Source organism: Rutilus rutilus (genome assembly GCF_951802725.1).
Source record: "Rutilus rutilus genome assembly, chromosome: 16".
Classification (NCBI taxonomy): Eukaryota; Metazoa; Chordata; class Actinopteri; order Cypriniformes; family Leuciscidae; genus Rutilus; species Rutilus rutilus.
The window spans coordinates 10,431,421-10,455,023 of NC_140224.1; the positions used below are offsets into that span (position 1 = coordinate 10,431,421).

Consider the following 23,603-nt stretch of genomic DNA (forward strand, 5'->3'; position numbering starts at 1 on the left):
TAAATGCTACATAGACAAATTAAAACAATGCTTACTGCATTCACTTTTGCCTCAAAATGTTGACAATCCTAAACCGACTTATTCTTCCATTCAGTTTAATAACTGGTTTTTGTACTAACCAAAGATTCTATAGTTGAATATAACCTACTTGGGTGTGTATATATTTTATTCCACTATTATTTTTATTAAATTCCTTAACATAAACCCGACAAGTGCCTACAATCCCCATAATTCAATGAGAAGCAGTACGTGACGCCCATCGCGTTCAAGTTCAAGACGCTTTATAAAACTAGCCAATCACACGCCTCGAAAATCATCTGACGTATGCATAGCGCGGCCTGTGATTGGTCAAGATTGATACGCCTCTGCCGCGACGCGATTGTCGTGACGCGAAAACGTGAAGGAGGGGGAATGCGAATGGAGGCCGTTGGTGTTCCAGAGCCGAAACAATTGAGGGAGAAATACATGAGGAAAACTCAAATAGAAAGCCTGTGAATTTTTATATTTAGTTATATCGAAACTCAAATCTCATATACACGTATAACTGTGTCGGTGGAGGTCGTGAGGCAGTGCGTGTCAGTATTTAGTGTTTGTTTATAGTATTAGTGGAACTCAAAGGCCCGGATTCACTCTCTTCACCAACCTGGCGAGTAACGTTATTTAACCTCATTTGGTCCTGCTGTGGGCTCACTTCTTCTGTACATTCTAAATATGCATTGTAACCTAGTATTAAATGAGTTTTAATGCTGGAAAAGAAGTGCATTTCATAGCATTGCCTTATTAGCCTGCTAGCTTCTTCATGCTAATCCTCTTGCTAGCCAATTAGCCGTTAGCATGGATATGTTGTTTTTATCAACTGTGCTAGTTTTTAGACCCTCTTTCGTTTTAATCCGAGGGAAAACGTTGCGTTAATGTATTATTTGCTTAGCGAAAGAAAAGAAAGTTGCTCAAATGACAGATAAACAGAAGACAGCAGGTAACGTTAAAATAAATAGAATTAGCGTGTGGATAACACTAGCTTTTAGCTTTCTTAGTTTATTACTGATTATTGAGGGAAATCCGCTGCGCTTGCAATAATGTGGAATGGACTTCTAGCATAAATTATGTTTAATATTTTTGAGTTTGTCCAGTTCTGGCAATAGCTAGGTTGCAAGCCAATGGCGGGCTATAAGTTATTATGATGGTAATATCATGGTACTGAATGATTGCCATATTGATGTGCCATGCCATTTACTTAGTAGGCTACCTCATGGAATTGAACTCTAATATTCATGATCGTTTTTGGTTCTTTTTAGTGCTATTATAGCCACAATATTGCACTGCCTTTTATTAGTTGTTAGGAAATTTTAAGATTACACTTCTCACTTTTTGAGCACATTGCACCAGATTAGTTTTTCTTATGTAACGTTAGAGCACAAAGTGACTTTTTAAACCTATTTATTTAGTTATTTGTGTATGTAAAGTCACAAACTTTTCACAAATATCGAAAGGTATTATATAATATATTTTGTTTAATATTGTTGGGGTTGCTTAGTTGGCACTAGCTAGATTGCAAGCCAATGGCAGACTCAAATTATGAAGATCGTAATACCATGGTACTTTATGATTGCCATAATGTGCCATGGCATTTAGTTCAAGGAATAGGCCTACAGTTTTACAGCCTTGGCTTGTCTAAAATCAATGGTTTTGGTTCTTTTTAGTGCCGTTAGTAACCCTGACACAAATTATCAATTTTTCTGCTGATGATTAATTGTCATACAAATATTGCCATTAACAATTTAATTCTGTTTTATGTTAGTGTAATGTTATATTTTTACTTGGAGTACAGTAGTAAATAATATATTATAATAAAAAAATATAATGATAGGCCCATAGGAACTTTAATGCCCATAGGAACTTTAACATGATAGGAACTTTAATGCTGTGAAAATTTGTATTTATATAATTAATTATAATAATATAGGCTAATGTAATTGATTAAACCCACAAACCTTAATTTCGTCCTGACTGTCTTTGTACTTGAGAACAGTTTTGTTTTTTTTGGCAAAATGTGACAGAAATTTATACTACAGTGCACAATTATTTCGATTATCTCAAATAATTATGATTAGATCAAATAACCGCGATCAGACAATAATTCAATAATTGCGACAGGCCTAGTTGTTATAGAAGTTAGGATCTTTTCATTAGCTGTTGTGTAGCTATATCAAAGCTTACACTTCTCAGTTTTTAGGCCTATTGCATCAGATTGTTTTTTCTTATGTTGGACACAGTTACTTTTGAACCCTTTTTGCTTTGTTATTTGTGAGACGTGTGTATAGAGATCCAACTCATATTATAAAATTATTCTGATTCCTATGTTTTATCAGCACAGAAGCGCAGATAGTTGTCTTGTTTGAATGAGTTACATCTGTTTTATAATAAGTAGCCCCAACATCTTTTAGGTTCAGTCATGAAGAATGCAGAATAATGTTGATTTTATTCATTATGAACAGATGAATCTTGAGGCAAATTGTTAATAGTCAGCATTTGATTGCAAAACATCCAGTGAGTTATTCATGAAACAATTTTTTATCGTTTACAGGGAATATGAGACGGATGCCACAATGACGTCTAGATTTGGAAAAACATACAGCCGAAGAGGAGGAGATGGGACCTCCAAGTTTGACGAGGTGTTGTCCAATAAAAGGGCCACGCTCAGCACCAAATGGGGTGAGACGACTTACAAAGCCAAGGTGGGCGCAAAGAGGCCTGGTTTAAAGACTGAGTTGACAGATCAGACCAAGAGGTCCAAGGTCTCAGAAGGTGATGGCTCAGAGGATCCGTTCGGATTCGACAGTGACGACGAATCCAAGCCGGTCACGTCTCGTAGCGTAGCCCAGTCTAAACCCAAAGTGACGTCCACAGGGGGCTCCCAGGCCAGTCTGACGCTGGAGCCCAACAGTAGGGTGAACCAGCCTGCCAGCGTGGAGGCCGTGGCCCCCAGCAGGGCCCCTTTCACTCTCAGCAGTGAGAGAAGTGCTCACAAAGTGCCAGAGGACCCTGGGAAATTTTTTAACACCTCTACTGCAGGTATGTTTTGCCCCCCCCCCAAAATCCTTTGGAATTGTTTTAATGTTCAAATGATATCTGATTTGTTCCAGCGTTCCTGTGTTAATCAGTTGTTATGTGTGCTGACAGTGTCGTTCAGGTGTTTGACCCATTTATCTCAACGGGAAGCACTTACTTACCACATTGCATAGAGCTGCCCTAGATTATTAATTTTTTTGTGGTTGTTTACTTGCCTGAAACATTTGACAAACTACTTTAATTTACTGAACAAGACTGTATCTAAACATTACTACGTTTGACTTTGAAGTCCATATTTGGCGCGTAATGCACATAGGGCTGTCGCGGTGAAGAATTTTGAGTGGCTCAATAGCGCGATATGTGGTTTTATTGCTATTTATTTATATTTATTTGTTGCTATATAAATAAGTGTTACGATGTGGTCAGCATGCAGAAAAACGAGTACATTTTCAGTAACCAATGTAACCGAAACTAAACAACGTCTATCTGCGTATTGAAAGGCTGTCACTCAGTGCGCAGTTACAGTGGGAACAGACTGTCTGAATGAGTCATTATAACCGTTCATTCAACGAACACGTTCAAAAACGCTGATTCATTAAAATATAGTAATGAAACAAGGTGTTCATTATTTTTAACTTTGAGCTCCACTTTTCAAGGCTCAGCTGACAAGCAATGCATCGCATTGGTAACGCTGAAGCGATTCAACGCGTGACTCTCTGATTTTTGTTTCCCGCGGCTTCCTCGCACTGTGGAATGCTGACCAGCTCTGTCGCCGCTGATGCCATTCATGGTAAATGCCCTTAAACGTTAAAAGGATGACACGACATATTTCGCTTTCCTTGGACACAGCCTTTTTCATGAATCTATATGACTTGACCTCAAAGACAGACGCAGGTAATCGCACGCGCTCAGTCGATCTCTCTCATTCACACTGTCTATTTAGGCTTAAGTGCAAATCCACGAAGCCTCTGTACAAATCACCATGATAAAAACAGTCTTGTTGTCATTATTAACTTATTTAACACTCAAAACACATGCACGAAGTTCAAAACAAGAAGGGTATTGCCTTATGAAAAGAAAACGCGCGAATATCGCGGTTACTTGCATTTCTCTGCGGTTGGTTTGTCAGTAGCGCGGTACTGCAATATTGCGGTTATCGCGACAGCCCTAAATGCACATAATTGAAATTAGGGAGCATACTCATCATTAAAGTCCTTGACAAATCCTTGAATGTCCTTTAGTTGCAGGGTTAAACAGGGTTTGTCAGCAGTTTTTGCAGTGGTTTTTTGCTCTGATTAGGAGACGTGCAAGAGCATTGGTGAATTCCACTTTAGTTTATTTCATCAGGTGTTTCTGATGGATATTCAGCATCATTTACAAGTGCACGTGAATGCTTGGAAAACATCAAGATTACTTGTGGTTACTAAGATAGTGTATGCTTTGTCCTGCAGATCTTTACTTTGGCTTGTGTGTGCAGTTTCTAGTTATTAGATGTCTTTTGAATAGTGATCTTCATGGGGTTTTGAAAAGATGATGTTATTAGTATACGATGTTGAAAAAAAAAAAGATAAAATAAAATCATACTCCAATATTTTCTGGGATTTTGTCAGTAACGACAGTTTAGATAATATTTTGCTGTGTGTGATTTATTTAGGACCATTAGCCTGTCATGATCCGCTTTTCATATTCTTCATATTCAATGCCTTGGTTTTCCACTACAAGGCGGTTAAACTGGTGGTTTAGGTACAACACTTGCACAAATGGTTTTTTAAGAAGATGCATTCAGATGAGATGTAATTTGAAGGCCAGATCTTTTTTTTTTTTTAATCAAAATGCGGACAGTGAAATGTGAGAACTAGGGAATATGCACCGAAATGAAAATTCTGGGCCAAAACCAAAAATTCTGCATGCACTTGGCTGAAAACCGAAAATAACTTTTTAAGAAATAGTCAATTTCTTATTTTAAATTAGTTTTTTTGTATAATTGTATTGACTTTTTAATTAAATTCAATAATTTTACTGAATCAGAATTGTAAAAAAATCAAGCCAATAATAACCACACTTTTATTTAAAGTATCACACTAAAATTGGACATAATATATTAGGGATGCACCGATACCATTCAGAACCAATCTGATACCAAAAATTCTGAGTATCGTCCGATACTGATCCGATATTAGCCCAGTGATTTAAATTTTTTTTTTTTTTTTTTTGTGTTAAACATCATTATAAAGAAAAACAACAAATGAAAAAAAATGTATATGATCATAATCTGACAAAATACCAAATACTAGGTCAGTGGAAAATTCAGCAGTAAAAGTTACTCTAGAAAAATCATGAGTGCACCATAATTGTATTAGCCTAAATCTAAACATTATTCATATATTCATTCACATTATAAATATATTTATATATAATATATAGCCTACTATAAAATTAAAAGATTTCTTTTAAATATATAGCGCAGCTGTTTAGTGAGGCAGATAGGACCGAAGAAGAAAGGCTATTTATCTTTCATTACACAAAACTATTATTATATGAAAGGCTCCAATACGGAGCGGCCCAAAATGCTTATGCGCATCCCGTGCACAGAATGATGCGCTTGAAGCAACATGGAGTCGCAGCGCAAAAAAGTTCAAAGCAAAAATGAAGATATTGATGCGTATATTATATCAATTAGGGCTGCACGTTTTCAAGTTTTTCATTAACCGTTAACCGAGGCCCTTAGCGGTTAATACTCGGTTAACCATAGTGTGCGCGCCGCAACCCCGAGATAGGCGTAATTTGCGGGTGAGACATATCCCCACGACCCCACCACTATTTTCTAAGGTCGATATTGTATTGTCCCCACCACTTTTGAAACATCTCGCGGCAGGAATACCAATACAAATAAACAAAACATCTCCAGTTAACTAGCAGAGCATTCATTTCGTTCGTTTTTTTTTTTTTTTGGCGATCTAGCTGAAATGTTTTGTTTTTTAAATCAAGTGATCAAAGTGCTCGTTGCCGCTGCGATCGAGAAGGGTCTTGTAAAACGTGCGGAGGTATTATTAATTCGTGGCCACGAAACAATTCACCTGAATATTCACCCGTTCACACACACACACCAAAAAAAGGAATAAAAAGCTGTACGAGAATAGTCGGCCTTCACTGAAGAGCTATCTTCACAGGTAAGAAAAACAGTTTAATAATTATTATTAATTCGTGGCCACGAAATAATTCACCTGAATATTCACCAATTCACAAAAAATAGGTCTTTAGCATTCACTAATTAATAGTATCAAACTGTTTTTGGCCACGTTGTAATTCGTTAAATCAAAATGAGGGAGGGAATTTGTTCAACGTGTCCACGATTTATTAAAACGAGGGTACAAATAAGTCGTCGTAACAACTAATTATTTAGATCAGTGGACAGGGAGCATAAGAACAAACAGTGAGAGAGCCCCGGCCGCGCGCGCGCACTCTCACCGCCTTCAAACAACACGAGCGCTGTTTGCTCTCTCTCCCTCGCGCATATCAACACAATAGTAAAAGGTCGGAAGACCGATTGTGTTTTATAGATTAGTAGTTTGTTTGTTCAGATAAAGTGTTTGATTAGCAAGTACATGTTTAGGAAATGCATAATACAAATTGTATGGGTTAATGTAACGGTAAACGGACTCTGCGGGTAAAACTGTTGTGATGAAATTGCGCATGCTCGAGGTAAAACTGCTGGGGTAAAGCTGTGGCTCTGCGGCTCTGCAGACAGATATTATTGTGCTGCCATCAGTGGCGCGGATACTATGTTTGTTTCTGGCTCGCGCACGCTCGCGCACAGCCTTCACTCTCGCACAGCCTTCACTCTCGGACGCGCGCTTTCTTTGCCCGCTTCATATTAGAAAACTGGTCTAGCGGTCTCTGGTGGTGCAAAAATGTATTACAACTAAATTCAGTGCACGCCATTGACGCCACTTAACCGAGCAAAATGTTTCACTCGGTTACGCAATTTTTAACGGTTAATCGGTTAATCGGTTAACCATGGACACCCCTAATATCAATGCAAAATGTTGTGATCTAAAAGACACCCGGGAGAAAGTTACATGAACAGCAATAAACTCCAGCAAGATAAAGTCATTTTATGCAAAGCCATAGACCTTTATCTACAGATCAAGTATAATAATATCAACATTGAATCATCTTGGACAGAGTTTCATCATGTCGTAACCGACCGCGACGCGCTGTTTGAATGCTGAATGGAGAATAACTGACAGCTGCAGCAGAGGGAGGATTTACGTGAACTTGAATTTAACGACTTCAATATTTATCTCTGTCACATTAAACTATGGAATGGCTTTAGAACACATATAGTATATTGCACGAAAAGTTGATGGTGCTTTATAATGTTTTTGTGCCTTTTGTGAGGCTTAACAATAACACAGGATAGTATACGTACAATATCGGATTTGGATTGGTCCCGTTTGACCGATACCGGATCCGACAAAGAATTGCAGTATCAGAGCCGAAACCGATACCGAGTATCGGATCAGCACATCCCTTGAGAATATATTAAAATAATAATAAATATCTATCTATTAAAATAAATGTATTATTCTCCATTCAATTATATTCAACGGAATCAGATTTAACATTTATTTTTGACCAATTATCAAAATAAAGCATAGTCCTGTTCTTTGACTGACTCAAAGCTATTATTATCAGAGCATGTAAGCAGTACGTAGCGTCATTTTCTCAGCGTTTCCCAGCATGGCTATACAGCACAGTATAGGGCTTTTGCAAACAGAAACAAGTCTATTACAGAGAAATTTCATTTCTGCATGTTATTTAAACAGATTTAGCTTTTCCGGTGAGCGTGAGCGATACATGAGTGGAGCTTTCGCTTGGCCCATGAGGGACTGAGCAGAGAGCTCACACACGGAGCGGAACATTGAGCAGAGCAAACTGGGTGACGGACAGATTTACCTGCTCAGCAACCTATGGCATGTTGAGGGATAATCACAGAAACCTCTGGTTGTGTGAAGGGTTTGTCGGATCTGCACACTAGCGCAGGTTATAATCTCACAGTTTAATAGTATTTGTAGTTCCTAATATGATAAAACAGGCTGTGAGACTGAGGATTAATTACCTCAAAATGTATGTTTGTAATGTATGCAAGTTTAAGGGACTTTAAATTGATTTAAATACACCTCTTTAGCTATTGTCACGTGCCAGTTATTATCCCTCCGCATGCCAATGCTGCCTTAGACTACTTCTACTGTTCATACTCAGTAAAATGCCAAAAAACAAACCGTCACAGTTTCATTTCTTAATTGTGTTGTTAGGAGAGAAAAGAAATGTGGAAGTGAATGTGGGTGGAATTTCACATGCATGTAATTGTGATGTTGGTTGTAGCAGTACAGACCTGAAATAAACTGACCCATCACTCACTGATTTAAAACAAATATATAATTCTAAATAATAAAACTTCTTTGAGGGGATCTGCACCATAAGTGCTGTAAATGCTCAGGACACCAGTGTTACGGGCTGTAGACTTGTGTAAAACCCTGCTTAATATCACACAGTAATGGATACGGCAGTCTGACTCTTAAAACAGCAGCCTGGAGCTCCCAGCAGACCAAGAAATGAAAATCTTTAATTGGCCCAAACTCTATTTTACATTTCCTCTGCATAATTGCTTTTTCAGGTCGGAACTCCTCCAGGGTCTTGCAAATCATTTGGTTGACTAAGTAATCAATGAGGTGAAGTTAGAGGAAACTTTCAGAACACTGACACCGTCAGCGGCGATGTTAAAACTAGGAGAACACTTAGACGCTGATGAAGCGTAGCGTCTGGACAGGCCCCTGTGAGCTGCTTATCTCATTCTGAAGCTCAGCACACTGAACTCATCACCTTGTCTGTAACCGCTAAGGGTCTCTTATGATAATGTATGCTGATGAGAGGCTCTCGAAGATGCTTCAGTTTTGTTGCTCCTGTGAATATTGCTTGGATCAATCTATTATCTGGCAAAAAGTAGACATTTATGTTCCTATTGTTCTCTAGACAGCAGAACAAAGCCCACTGGATTAAAGGGGAAGTAGTTTATGGATGAATACTAAAACTATAAAGTTTTAATAATTGTTTTAATTCTATGAGAATAGGGAAGTCACCCCTCCCACCACCACTGCTATAATTATAAAGACAAAGAGGAACAATATTGTTGCAATCTTTTTCAGTTGTTTTTCCAGCTGATGTGGAAGCCGATGTGTTTTCCAGCTGATTTTCTCAAATACAGCTGATCTGGGAAAAAAAAAAATCTTTCTAATAAACATTTAATTTCACAAACCTTGCAAACTTTGGTGAAGCCGGCTGAGAGATTTTCTGAAGTGTGCATTTGTAGATAGCATAAAACCGAAACGGTCAGTCTGTGCATCCTTTATCAAACTATGCTGCACACTATATAAAACACTTCATGTATAGAAAGTTGGTGCACTCATATTACTATGAACGGGAGAAAGTGTATCGTGCAATATGGCTGAATAAGCCCTGCCTTCTAAGTTAAAGAGCCAATCGGCAATTGGTAAAGTCATTGCATCACTACGGCTCTGGTTGCTATAGAAACAGTCAGTGTTCTGGGACGCAGCGCACTTAGGACTGCACTTTGGCGTGTGCACAAGTTTTTTTGTCATGAATTGAGTGTTTAGAATCAAAGTTTATGAGTTTTTGTCAGATTTCATTGGTAATTTCAAATATGAAATTTAATCGTAAGCTTATTGAACAGTTTTAGAGAATTTGATGTTTCCCCATTCAAAGAGATAGGAGCTGCACTTGCCAGACTGAAATGGCTGCCCGAGTGGAGTTTCAAAGATGGCCGCAGAGTGAAATGGCTTGCCCGAAAGGGACTTTATCCAGTTGCTATGTTGTATTCATGTGCTACCTTGTCTTTATTTGGATAACATGATTCTGTGTAGCCTACACAGACTTACCAGATTACTAAGTCCACTGTTGATTACAGTTTACTTCATATTTTCAACAATTTCTTTTCTGTGAAAAACTACTATAATAGGTACTATATAATCAATATCAGTCGACCACTAACCTTAAAGGGGTCATCGGATGCAAAATTCACTTTTATATGGTGTTTGCATATAAATGGGTGTTTGCATATAAATGTGTCTTTGCAGTGTGTGGATAGTGGATACAACCACCATACAATGAAAAAAATCCATTCACTCCTTTTTTGTTTTTTAATCCTCAAAAAGCCTAAACACTCTCAATAATCAAGCCGTTTGGATTTTCTGAGCAATATGATGTCATATTGCTCATGCTCTGCCCACGACCGCTGACGGACTGTCCCGTATTAACACATTTCCCCTCAGCCATTTGTATACTGTCCGCCATGGCAGCACTTTGTGTGTCTTGTGTCCACACGCCCCACTGAAGAGAGGGGTGGGGTGAGCAGTTGCTCATTATCATTTAAAGAGACATGAACCGAAACGGGTCGCTGTGAACAGAGCTGTTTTTGAGGAGGTAAAAAGGTATCCGATGACCCCTATAAGGCTTGTTCACACGGAGAACTAGAGCTGCACGATATAGATGGGAAATTATAGATGCAATAAACTCATTGGAAAATGTAATTAAATTTTTTATAAGGAGATTTAAAACCAGATAATGATGAGATTTAAAAATAATTACACATCCAATATGCAAAAAGAAAAAATCACTCCAACCTTTCAAAGTGAACGTCTCGTTTTTTAATTTTTTTTTTACTGACGTGTGAAGTATTATCCAGTATTATCCAATAATGGCAAATTAATTAATTTCAAATGGAATTCTGAACAACAGGTATGCTTAATGCAAATTGACACCTGGAACATCAAATTATGGGGTGAAAAGAGCTTTAACTCTACTTAAAATTTTCTGCATTTTCTCATATCTAAAGTTGGGCTTAGCTATAGGTGAAAAATTTAACCTGTGAAAAAGAATCTGCATCTTTGGTCTGGGAAAATTATATAAGCAGCACGATTAGTTATAACCATGCTCCGCTGTATTTAACGCCTAAATACTTCCAACACAGTCGAGAGGCTTCCTCCTTGGGCACAAGATCTTCTGCAGTGACAACCTTGTTTTTGTCATCAGGCCAACGTTATTTTGACAAGCTTTGACAAGCTAGCACAAGCTACCCTATCTTTTAAAACTTCAAAATACTTCCTCCATCCAGCGGTTTTTAAATGCAAGCTCCGGTCGGTCCTGGAAGAATGCCTCCCCAGTGGCTGGTTCTCCGCTTCACCGTTTCACCGTCTGCGGTGTGCAAACATACCAGAAGACAGCAGTGTACTTAGTCTTTCTACATCACATCTACATGAACTTTATGAATTAATGCATCAGTCATATCGTAACCTTGACGGTTAAGTCTATTCTAATAACAAAGAGAAGGAGCTGGAAAAAATGTCGTTCCACAATCTGACTTGTGGTGCAGCCTGGAATCATAATCACTCCATGTTCAATCGTTTGGCCAGAGGAGAACACCTCTACATTCTGTCACCTGATGGAGTTTGGAGTTGGAGTTTTTCCCTCTGTTCTCAGAAGCCCCTTTCACACAGCGCATTGAACCCGGGAAATTGCCGGCAAATTGCCGGAACGCCTTCTGTGTGAACGCAAACACGACCCGGGTTTAATGCCGGGATCGATGCCGGGTTGGGGACCAAGTAACATTGCCGTGTTCAGTCCCGGAACGCGCGCTGTGTGAACAAAAGCCGTAATAATGCCGTGTCGTAGTGATGACGCTGAAGCCGGGATCGTTCGCCAGCTGTGAAACGGTACGAAATGCGCAATTTTATGATCGAATGAGAGAAATAAATGCACAAGCGTGGTTTCTCGAGAGAGAGAAATCGCAGCTCATAAGCAAACTGAAGACGCTGCTGAGACATTACAAGTCACATCGATGTCACGTGTCTTTCCGGGACATACACGGGTTGTGTGTGAACGCGCTCTCTGATTCCGGAAAATCACTGGCAGTGTGAATGAACCAAAATCAAATGAACCCGGGTCAAATCCCGGGTCACTTTATCCGTGTATTTTCCGGAATCTCTGTGTGAAAGGGGCTTAACTGAGCTAAATGATTTCTATTACTATAAAAAAAAAATCAAAATGACGTTGGAGGTGGAGGTGGTGCCGCGATGGGCAAGTGATGTAACCGGTGTTGTGGCTGAACACAGTGTAACACCGGTAACATGACTATCGCAGCATGCCTAATCAAGAATCATTTTCGAAAATATTTACAAAATAAGGTTGTGAAGTGCCTAAAGATTCCCCTACGCAATTCATGTTTTATGCTTACTTCAAGATTAATGGCCGGAGATGGCAGTTTCGTATATTTGGTTGATGGTAGATGTTCATGGACTTCATGGAACCCATCATGCGTACTGCCTTTCCATTTGTGGTTGGTGGTTGCTGTATCATGTTACTGGTAATTTACATAGTACACTACTGCTTAACTTTGTTGCATCGTGGATGGTTGCTGTCAGTCATGTCGCCTCAACGCACTAACTCTGCTGCCCTATCCAAAACAGTGTCAATATAAGTGCCCCATGGCTGACAATTTCACACATTACACATTCTTCAAATTAGATGTTAAAGCCATTTATAAGTCTGTTACATAAATCCTTTTCAACTAAGATTTGATCAGAATTCAGGTTTTGAAGAGTTATATAGTTTGATTACAATGACTGATTTAAATTGTCATCATTTGAAAGCAGCCTAATTAGTCATTTTCGGCTCTTAATAATCTAATGAAAAGGGGAATGTTCATGTGGTGATATAACTGAAATTTTGTAACTCCTGTTGTGTAATAGATGCTTTACAGTCTCTCTGCTTCTTTTGTCATGAGGTGCAATGAGGGTTTTGTATGTTGGTGACCTTTTTTCAAAGCTGCCCATTAGCGTTTTGTCCTGTCTCCTAACTCATAGTACATAGCCATAATTGTAGGTATAGGTATAATGATGAATACAGTAATGTAAGAATGGTAAACTGTGAGTGTTGTCTGGCAGACCATTGCACAGATGTTATGACTGCAAAGGTGTGATTATTGCTTTAAACATGTCTAGCTGTGTGTCTCCTGGCCTGTGTTTGACTAGTCATGGGATCAGAGAAAATTGATGGACTCAGAGCTGAAAGGTGCACTAGTTTTTAAGCACAAAGAAAACTGTACTTTTGACATCTGTTTAAAAAAAATACACAGTTTGCATAAGATCCAGTCACTTTAATGGTAGAAAGAGTAGTTTTATTCTACATAACGAAAATGGTCATCTGTGATATTTTTTTCTTCATTCGATATTTTTGTTATCTTGCTTTGGCAACAAGCCTCCACAAAGTGTTTGGGGTTTGCAGATGTAAAGGGGTTTTCTCTTAAAGGGTTAGTTCACCCAAAAATGTCAATTCTGTCAGTAATTACTCACCCCCATGTTGTTCCAACCCCGTAAGACTTTTGTTCATCTTTGTAACACAAATTTAAATATTTTTGATGAAATCTGAGAGCTGGCTCCCTTCTCAATAGGCTTCTATGGGATCGAAACTTGCCGGCCCAGAAAGTTAGAAAAGACAATGTTTAAAATAGTCAAAGTGACTACAGTGGCTCAACCTTAAGTTTATCAAGCGACGAGAATACTTTTTGTGCGCAAAAAAACAAACAAAATAATGACTTTATTCAACTATTAATTTTCCTCTGTGTGGGCCTCTGAGTGAATTCCCATAGTGTAACAGCGCATCGCTTCTGTGTTGTACGTCAGCACGTAGGCTCACTATTGGCCGACGCTGGTCATGTGTGTGATGCGTGTGACGTACAACACAGAAGCTTTGCGCTGTTACACTACGTGAATTCACAGAGGAAATTGAATAGTTGAATAAAGTTTTTAGTTTTTTTTGTGACTGTTAAAAAATTTATTTGTCATTGAATCATTCAGTCAAGAGATTCGTTTAAAAAGGCTGATTCATCCAGTAATGAAACAAGTGAAGTATTTATAAGTGAGTCATTGAATCATTCATTCAAACCGATTTATTTTTAATTTTTTATTAAATGATTCATTCAAATTAATTGAACATTTTAAATAGACTGCAGTTAACATTTTGTCAGAACCTATAGTAAATTACAAGTTATTTTGTGTAGTTATCTGTTCAGAATGCTGGGAGAATCGTGATCTCTGTGGAAAAAAAAAAAAAAAAAAAAAAAAAAAAATTTTTTTTGGTTCTAAACTTATCCAGAATCGTGCAGCTCTACTTCAGACTAACATTTGAGAGCAGCTGTTTTGGTTTCACGAAGTTCTATAGATGATGGTGCCAGCAAAAAAAGTGTGAAGCTCTTAAAAGCCCTTAAAAAGTGCTTGAATTTTACTCTCAAAAGGTTGTACGAATCCTGAGCTCAAACGAATAGCGTGGCTTCGTTCCACTTTCATTTCATTCATGTTTCTCATATGCAACAGGAATGGCAACTCTTTAATCATTTTGCCAAAGTGGTGGTCATGGCACAAGTGTGACCTTTAACAAAATTGAGTCGCATCAGCAGGAAAGATGTTCGCAATTTGGAATCCTGTAAATGGATACATTTTCTGCTCAGTGTTTTACTTAATCTTTCCAACCTGGCAACCATGTGCACATGCTTTCTCTGCACTGCAAAAAAAAAAAAAAAAAGATCTGAGAACTGAAAACATGTATGCTGGAGTTTAGCGATCAACTTTAGCGAGTTGCACTGATCTGATAGGCCTACTCAGTATCGGTATCGGCTCCAATACTGCCATTCTTTGCCTGATCAGGTATCGGTTAGACCAGGGGTTCTTAACCTTTTTGATGTCGGGGCCCAAATTTTACAGTACAAAGTGGCCCAGGGCCCATTCAGATATTAGCACTGTATTGGTTTATTGATCTCACCCTTGGTTTGATTTGTATTCAATAACTAAATGAAATCCACTTGCAGTTTAACAGTTTATTATTCATGTGTATGTAAACCTTCACATACAATTATTCAAGGAACAAATCAATCTGCATCAAGAACAAATTTAAAGGCTCAAGTCAGGCACAAAAATCAGTTAGATTTGACAAATTATACTTACAAAAAAAATAGAAAATGTTTATAAATAAAATAAAAACAATAAAATGTGTTGCTAAAATAAATAAATTCAAAATAATATTTTTCAAATTAAATAAATAAGTTGTAAATGAAAATTGAAATAAAGTGCAAATGAAAAAAAAAATATATAGCTTTATAATCTGCATAATCTGCATATCGTGAATGCTTAGGCCCCGATCACACCTGACGCGTTTTTTGCAATGAGAGGCGCCTTTTTTCAATTGGTTTCCTATGGCAGCGAGCGTTCTGCGCGCTGTTTATGCGCCTCGCGTTTTTGCAGTTGAAAAAAAAAGCAACTCCGAGCGGAAAAAAACGTCTGACGTCATCGCGTTTTTTTTCCACTGTCCAATCGCATGAATGGAGAGGCGGGCCTTCCGTTTTAGTGATGAAAGCTACAGTTGCTTGAATGCCCGGAGAGTGCGATGATGGAGGATAAACTTGTGGTGCTCTCGCGGGTTACCAGGAGCTTAACGACTTCACGAACCGTAACTACCACAATGTTAACAGAAAGTAAATAAAGTTAATAAAAGGCTGATTTGACGTTTACTTGACTGACAGGACAGCTGTTACAGTGGTCGCCTAGCAACATAAAAAACGCAGTGCATTGCTCGTTCTGTGTAATGGTAACTTGACTGACAGGACAGCTGTTACAGTGGTCACCTAGCAACATAAAAAACGCAGCGCATTGCTCGTTCTGTGTAATGGTAACGGTGAGAGTCCACTACAGTGGCAAAACTCCGCTCAGTGCCACTGGCAACGCTATAACGCGTCCGCTTTGGGGTGTGTCTGTTACGAGTGTGTTTAATCTAAGTTTTTTTACAACACACACACACAGTATAATCATTAGAGATTCACGGGATTACATTAGAAATAGACCAGCTTTGTTTCCAAATGCACCAAGCAAAGATATCCTTTCAATTGTATACACTTTTATAAAACCAGCCAATATAACACATCCAAAATGAAATATTTAACATATATAACAACTGCAAAGCCTCTAATTCGTAAACAAAACGATTTACGTACTAAATTCAGCAATAACACCGGCACAATTTGCATATGTTTAAACTCTCAAGACAGACGTAACATCCCGAATCTCACAGCAATTGGCTGCCGACTGCGTTTTTCACTTGATATTTGCATAAAGTCAAGACCTGCCCAACCTTTTTGACGCTCTCGGTCGCTCTCAACGCTTTCTCCGGTCCGCTGGCAATCCCAAAATGCACTGCGCGAGCGTGAAGCTCAACTTCCATAGGAATGAATTGAAAACGCTCACTCCGCTCCGCTCGCAACGCGCCAGTGGAAACGCACCGTAAGTGCTGTGCACCTCGCGTTTTCGAACCTGAAAAACGCGTTAGGTGTGATCGGCCCCTGACTGAGACATTAATTTACTGCCACTAGTGGTGGGATGGTGTACTGTAACTGTCTCATGGATAACAGTGGTCATTCTGGTGTCTTCAATTGATAACTTGTTTGGTCCCGCGGCCCTCGCGGCCCACAGGTGAAAAACGTAAAAAAAATTGCGGCCCTCCAGGTGGCGCTTGGGCCGCGGCCCTATGGTTAAGAATAGGTGGGTTAGACAAGGCCAGACAGTAAATGAAATTTAAAACTGTTAAAAGAAAAGGCTGAATAAACTATTGCATAGATAGATGCTGTATAATACTCCACACATCAGTATGTCTTTCCTTTGTGCTTTGAACATTTCAATGCGGACTCGACGCGCTGCGACTCCATGTTGCTTCAAGCGCATCATTCTGCGCTCGGGATGCGCAAAAGTGCTTTGCGCCGCACTATATGGGAGCATTTCATAATACTTTTGCGCAATGAAAGATGATTTATAGCCTTTCTTGTTCTGTCTTATCTATCATATGTTGCTGCCTCATTAAACAGCTGTGCTATACATTTAAAAAATGTCTTAATTTGATAGTATATATAGCCTAAAATTATTTTGATCTTTTTTATTTTTTTATCTTGTTTTTCATTAATGTATTTTACAAACAATACAAAGAGCAATGTGTAAAGTTTTTACTAGATTTAATACTACACTTATTGTCTCTTATTTGTTCCCCCACTAAATGTTTTTTTTTCACTTAATGTTCAGATTTTATAAAATTATTGTGCACTCGTGAATTTTCTAGAGTAAATTTTACTGCTGAATTATCCACTAATCTAGTTTATAATTGCAGTTTTGTCATAGATTGATTATATTTATATATATATATATTTTTTTATAATGAAGTTGTCTGTATTAAGTAGATTGTTCATCACACAGAGTTATAGAAATTCTACTTGATTTAAATAAAAAAAACTGCGCTGGTATCAGTCGTTACTCAGAATATTTGGGATCGGATTGTTTCTGAAAAAATGGTATCGGTGCATCCCTACTTCCTTCATGAGGCTGCTTGTGCTGTTTACTGTTTTAGTTGCGGCTCTAATTGTCAGCATTTGTGGTTACTAAATTAATGCTCTTATGCCAAAATATGGGTGAAATGTTAATAAATTTCTCAAATGAGAACAATCATGATTAATTGCGATTTTATAATTTGAGCGAAATAGTCATGAATAACCATTATCGTGCATCCTTAATATAGTCATTTTTGTGAGAGAAACAAACAACTAATGTAGCACAGCTTTAGAAGTTAGGCCTATATCTAACAGTTGCAACAGTATATTCCTCAAGTTAATGGTCTGGTCAAGTACTTAGTTGAAGTCAGTGTTCTGTTACGTCTGACTGATGTTTTTACTGCTGATTTTGTTTTTCTGTAGGGAAGACCCCAAGTTGGTCCACTGAGAGCACTGACAGCCACAGCTATTCATGGTACAAAAACCCTTCTGAAAGCGACACGAGACCTTATGCTCAGTCCACCACGTTAAAGTCTGAAAAAACAGAGGACAAGGATTCTTATGATGCCTGGAGCGCTGTGGTCGGACTGGGGGCACGCTCCACATCCCTCTTTACCGGACATAAAAACCCTCCATCTACCTTGTGGGCATCCAGTAGTTACAGTCGCAGCAACATTCAGGGCACATCCTCCACTGAGACTCGGTTAGAAGAGTTTGCCCAAAGGGACTTTAATGTTCCTGTTGAGCCATCTGAAAGTGAGGACCACTCTCAGTCTGTTCTCAGGGCGTCCAACTGCAGAACGTATTGCAGACCCAGTAAAGGCAAACAGCCTGGTGGAGCTGATGGGAGTGGAAGTGCTTCCAGTCATAGCCCCACGGAAACGTTGCAGAACAGCGGGGCCGAAAATGCTGGGAAAACGACGAGTAGAGGTCGGACGAGAGACTACACAGTGCTGCACCCGTCTTGTGTTTCCATGTTTAACGTCACCTTCCAGGACTCCATGGACCGAAGTATGGAGGAGTACATGGCCAGCGCCCCAGCGGCTGGTCCAGGAGATGCAGGAAGACTGAAGAAGAAAACCGAGATAGAAATCAAACCTCTCAGGTAATAGTTTAATGTAAGAACATTACTGTAATTACGTGAAATTCTTTGTCCAAAAATAGTTTGAAGTACAGCTCAAAACAAATTTAGTACTATGTTCTTAATTTGTAGTGTCTGTCTTTTTATTTGAGCCTCTTTTTGAAGTGATACAAGCTGAACTCAAACTTGTCACCCATTTACTATGCTCCAACCTAAACCACTTACACTAAATGTCCCACTGTAGTCAATAATTGTATCCCTTAAAACTCATCTTTGATAATCAAAATGACATATTTTAAAAAGAAATTCCTGTGAAAATAGTTTCTTCATGCTTTAAAATAGCTTGAATGAAACTCTTTACACCCTTGCTTCATTTAGTATATGCCGAGTCATGCATATGCAAATTAGTCCCCGCCTCGGTGGGAGTTTCATATCAACAGAAGAATATAGCATTATAACCTGGCTTCTCTTGAGACCCCCCTGCTTTGCCGCATATAGTTAATGATATGCTAAAGCCAGCCCCACACGTTGACAGGATTGGTTACAACATATTTGTGAGGTAGGGAACGAGGGCGATTTCAAGTCTTTGTTAAACTGCAGTTTCAAGGAGAAAATAACAGCAATGGTGTTGACTGATGAATTTGCACATGGTTTGTCTTAAAGTATATTAAAAATGCCACATATACCTATACTCCACACCAAACTCAAACGCTTCTAACTGGATCTTACAGCGCTGTTTACCCATCAGCGAGTGAATGCATTTGCTCTAAGCTCACGCTGTGCGCTTTTTTCGGGCTGAGCTGATAAATGGTTTCTTTGGAGTTCAAACAAGTAGCACGGTTTCATTCTGCTTTTGGCTGAATACCATTCTGCTGTTTGCCATTTATTGTTTCTCATACGCAACAGAAAGGCAGCTCTTAGTTGGTCAAATGGTAGTGGCAACAAAAGGGGTTGCAAATGCAACCATTTAGTAACAGTCTAGAGCCCTTTCCTAAGCAAATAAGAAATACAAAAAAAAAAAATAACTTTGCTCTGTGAATGTTGGTGCCTTAAAATAAAATAGAAATGAACATTAACTCCATCCAACTCCAGACATTAAAAAATATTTATGTGATGTCATCTAGTTTCGGTGGCTCTGATCACTCTTTTGAAAGATTAAAAAAAAAAAAAATCAGGTACTTTAATTGTGACAGCCCTATGTAACAAATAAAATCAAATAATTTGAGAATGCTAGCATGAGGATTGCAAAGTTTTGGATTCACCAGACCTAATTTGGAGATGTCAACTTTACGTATGTACATAGAATTATATGGAATCTTTCATGGTTTTTTTTTCTGTTAAATTCATAATTCATTTGGTTGCTCTCACTTTGGCCTCATTCTTTCATGATTGATTTGAAGTCTACATGTGTGAGATTCTGACTGTTTGTCTGGGTTTTTAGTCGTTCCAAACCCACACAGAGCAAGATGAAGAGCAGTAAGCTGGAGCTCTTTGGGTTTGATGATGCTGATGCTGTTGTTGAGGATGACGACTCTGCTTCAGGAAGCTCTAACTACAGGATCAAATACTTTGGCTTTGATGAACTCAGTGAGAGTGACAGCGAGGAAGACGAGGGATCCTCTGAAAGAAGGAGAGCCAAGAGGAAGGCTGCGGCAGCTGTAGCAGTGCCACTGATGTCTATAGAGACAGATGTTGACAGTCCTCAGCCCATGGAGATGCAGGACTCTCAGAGTAGTCACACTGCAGATGACAGTCACTGCCTTAAAGACGGTCAGTATTTACACTCAACACTCTTTCTGGGGATCTAACTTTGGGCTCTGTTTACATCGCAGTACCTGCATGAGTGCATAGCAAATCTGCACAGACACTCCCCAATCTCACAATGCCATCAAGAACAGATCTAGATTATATTTCATTGCAAAATTAAGTACTTTTGCATACAGAAAATGAAGCCTGTTTTTTTGGGGGGGGGGGGGGGGGGGGTGTATATATATATATATATTTTTTTTTTGTTCGTGCATTGTGACATTATTTACTGACAGTTAAGTGCATACAAAAATGCATACATTTTAACTAATTTATACATCAACATATGATAATAAATCATTGTAAAACATCAAAATCAATATAAAAATTATAATGGTCCAAAATTAGGCGTTATTTTATGAGATGTATACATCATATATTTATATCATATCATATATCATATCTATGATTCAGACATCGACATTTACACAGGTTTGCGTTGCTTTTTGTTTTTTCATTGTTATTTTGCTCTTTTATTGTGCCTTTGTTTACAGTATCTCACAAAAGTGAGTACACCCCTCACATTTCAGCAAACATTTTAGTATATCTTCTCAAGGGACAATACTATAGAAATTAAACTTGGATATATTTTAAGGTAGCAAGCTAACCTTCTGCTTCCGCAACATCTAAAGTAATGCTGGCAGCACTCATGCGTCTGTTTTTTGAAGCCAGCTTCTGCACCTGATGCACAGCACGAAGACTCAACTTCTTTGACTCTTACGAGGCCTGTTCCGAGTGGAAACCGTCTTGGAAAACCTCTGTATGACCCTGGCCTGTACTGTAACTCAGTTTCAGGCTGTTACCAATCTTCTTATAGCCTAGGCCATCTTTATGGAGAGATGTTCTCCTCAACCACCACCACTTAGGGTGTACTCACTTTTGTTGCCAGCTATTTTGACAATAATGGCTGTATGTTGAGTTATTTTCAGAGGACAGTAAATATTTACTGCTATACAAGCAGCACATTGACTACTCTAAAATATATCTAAGTTTCATTTCTATTGTATTGTCCCTTGATAAGATATACTAAAATGTTTGGTAAAATGTGAGGGGTGTACTCACTTTTGTGAGATACTGTATTTACTTAGCAAGTACATGGCTGATGTTTGCTTGTGGTTTTACAGATCCTCTGGAGTTCCCAGAGGTCCCCTTCCCATCTGAAACAGTGAGGAAACCTCAGGTCAAAGCTCAGGAGAAAGCCAAGGAGGGCAGCAGGAAGATTTTCAGTGGACCCAAGAAGGTGAGTTTCATAGCATAATCTTTTCCATCATTCAGCTGATGGTTTGTTGATGCCAGTATGTGTTTTGGAGCGTGGTGTACTCTGTAATTTCATTTCGAATCAGAAGGATGTTTTGCCCATTTCACCAAAGTAAATGCCATCTATGTAAAGAAATGAAGGCGATTGATTTGTTGTTTTCTGGTTTGTGTACATTAACGGAAGTGTAGGGAATGCAGAGAGTGGAACGGTCATGGATTTAGAATTTTATCTGTAATGACACTGACAGTAATGTAGTAATGTTGCTCAACCCCCGCTGACTGCTCAGCCATTATTTCGACTGCTCCTGCATTTAATGTACAGTCTTCTCTGGGGTTATGATTGATTAAGTCGTGATTGATCTTTAAACATAAAAATGCTTAAACAGAGCAATGTTTTGATAGCGCCACTGTGTTTACACTTTCTGGGGGTATTAGCCTGTAAATGACTTGCTTATAGATAGCTTTACTTATTAAATGGCATTTCCATCGGCTATATCTGTAAACATTTTGATGCGCTAAACCTTTTTTTGCAAAAAAATCCTTGGATGGAAACCTGGCTAGTGTCTTTTTAATGTACTTTGAGCCAACTGTATGGACCAATCTCCTTCAGGTTTTCTGTCCTTCTCAGAAGTCATCAATAGCCCAACTGCTACAATGACTGGTACTTTGTTTTTATTAGGGCTGGACATTAGGGCTGTCAATCTTCCTCTATAATACTATTCGAATTCCATTCCTTATTTTATTTAATATTCGAATATTAAATGCTCAAATTCATCCTATTATTAATATTTACGACATTACACAGTCTTATGGATCGCCAATGCGTGATGTTGATCGGTCTCATATCTTCACAGATAAACCGTCAGTTTGTCTGTTATTGCCTTTTGGCGGACAGCTGGTAGCAGTTGAGCCCCGTGATGAGGAGAGAGAGAGAGAGGCAGAACATAAGTAATTCTTGCCTGTTTTAGCGGCGGTTCCTCGGACAGATCGCCTAGCTTGTCAGGTTGTAAGTTGTCATAAAAAAAATAACGTATATTTTCCTCTCCGTTTTGGCCTTCCGTCCACAATGAGACGGCGTTTTTATTAATGAAAACGCACTCCAAAGTGGATATATTTGAAGACGCCGTTTTCACGTTGTAATGTGGACTGAGAATCAAATTGTTGATCTCCGTTACCGTGGAGACATTCCTCTCCGCGACTTTTGACAGTTGTTATGATGATACAGCGTGGATAACGTGCACAATTGTGTTACGATTCAAAAACTTTATTGTTTATCAGACGAAACAAAAGCATTTAATTTTCACATGTGTGTGCCAAGGCGGCGAGAAAGGCAAGATTGCATTAAAAATATATATATATATACATAAAAAAGCAATATTCGAATAGGAACTTCAGCATTCGAATAGTATTGATTTTTTTAATATTCGAATTATATTCGAATTTCGGAATTCGTTCCAACAGCCCTACTGGACATTGACACAAGTTTCGCTATTCTATTTCTATTCATAAGCTTGCGATTAGATTCTGATATAGTTTCAATTTGATTTAATGAGTTAATTTGCATATATCAGGTATAGTACTTGTACACTGAAAAAAATCTCAACTAATTCAGCAAAACCCCAGTCTGCTGGTACATTACTATAATTGTAAAGGTCAAAATGTATGATTTGTATACAGTTGTATATAATGCAGTTTTTATAATTAATGGTCGATATTTGGCATTTTTTAAATATCGGCCGATAAGTTTTTCTGATTGGTCTGTGTTGGAAGCGGGACTTTTATTTTGACGGCGCTCCAGACTTTTATTTCGACGGGCGGCGCTTGATCACATATCGTTTTCACTGTGTGCTGTATGTAAAATGAGCATTATCTTGTCTTTATTTGAAAAAATATGATTACCAGTGCGCTTACCATTCTCCATGAAAATTAAGTATTATCACTAAAAGTGATTAA

The 23,603-nt window shown here is 38.5% G+C and overlaps 1 protein-coding gene across 1 annotated transcript in view; it reads left to right on the forward strand.

Annotated features, from left to right (window-relative positions):
* The first annotated feature begins 377 nt into the window (after positions 1-377).
* Positions 378-23,603, forward strand: part of waplb (WAPL cohesin release factor b) — a 61,151-nt gene continuing 37,925 nt past the window's right edge. Inside the window, exons 1-5 of the mRNA XM_084434269.1 lie at positions 378-646; positions 2,585-3,072; positions 17,930-18,611; positions 20,029-20,357; positions 21,518-21,633. Coding sequence (XP_084290395.1) covers positions 2,607-3,072; positions 17,930-18,611; positions 20,029-20,357; positions 21,518-21,633 — 1,593 coding nt within the window. The 5' untranslated portion in view covers positions 378-646; positions 2,585-2,606. The remainder of the gene's footprint in view (positions 647-2,584; positions 3,073-17,929; positions 18,612-20,028; positions 20,358-21,517; positions 21,634-23,603) is intronic.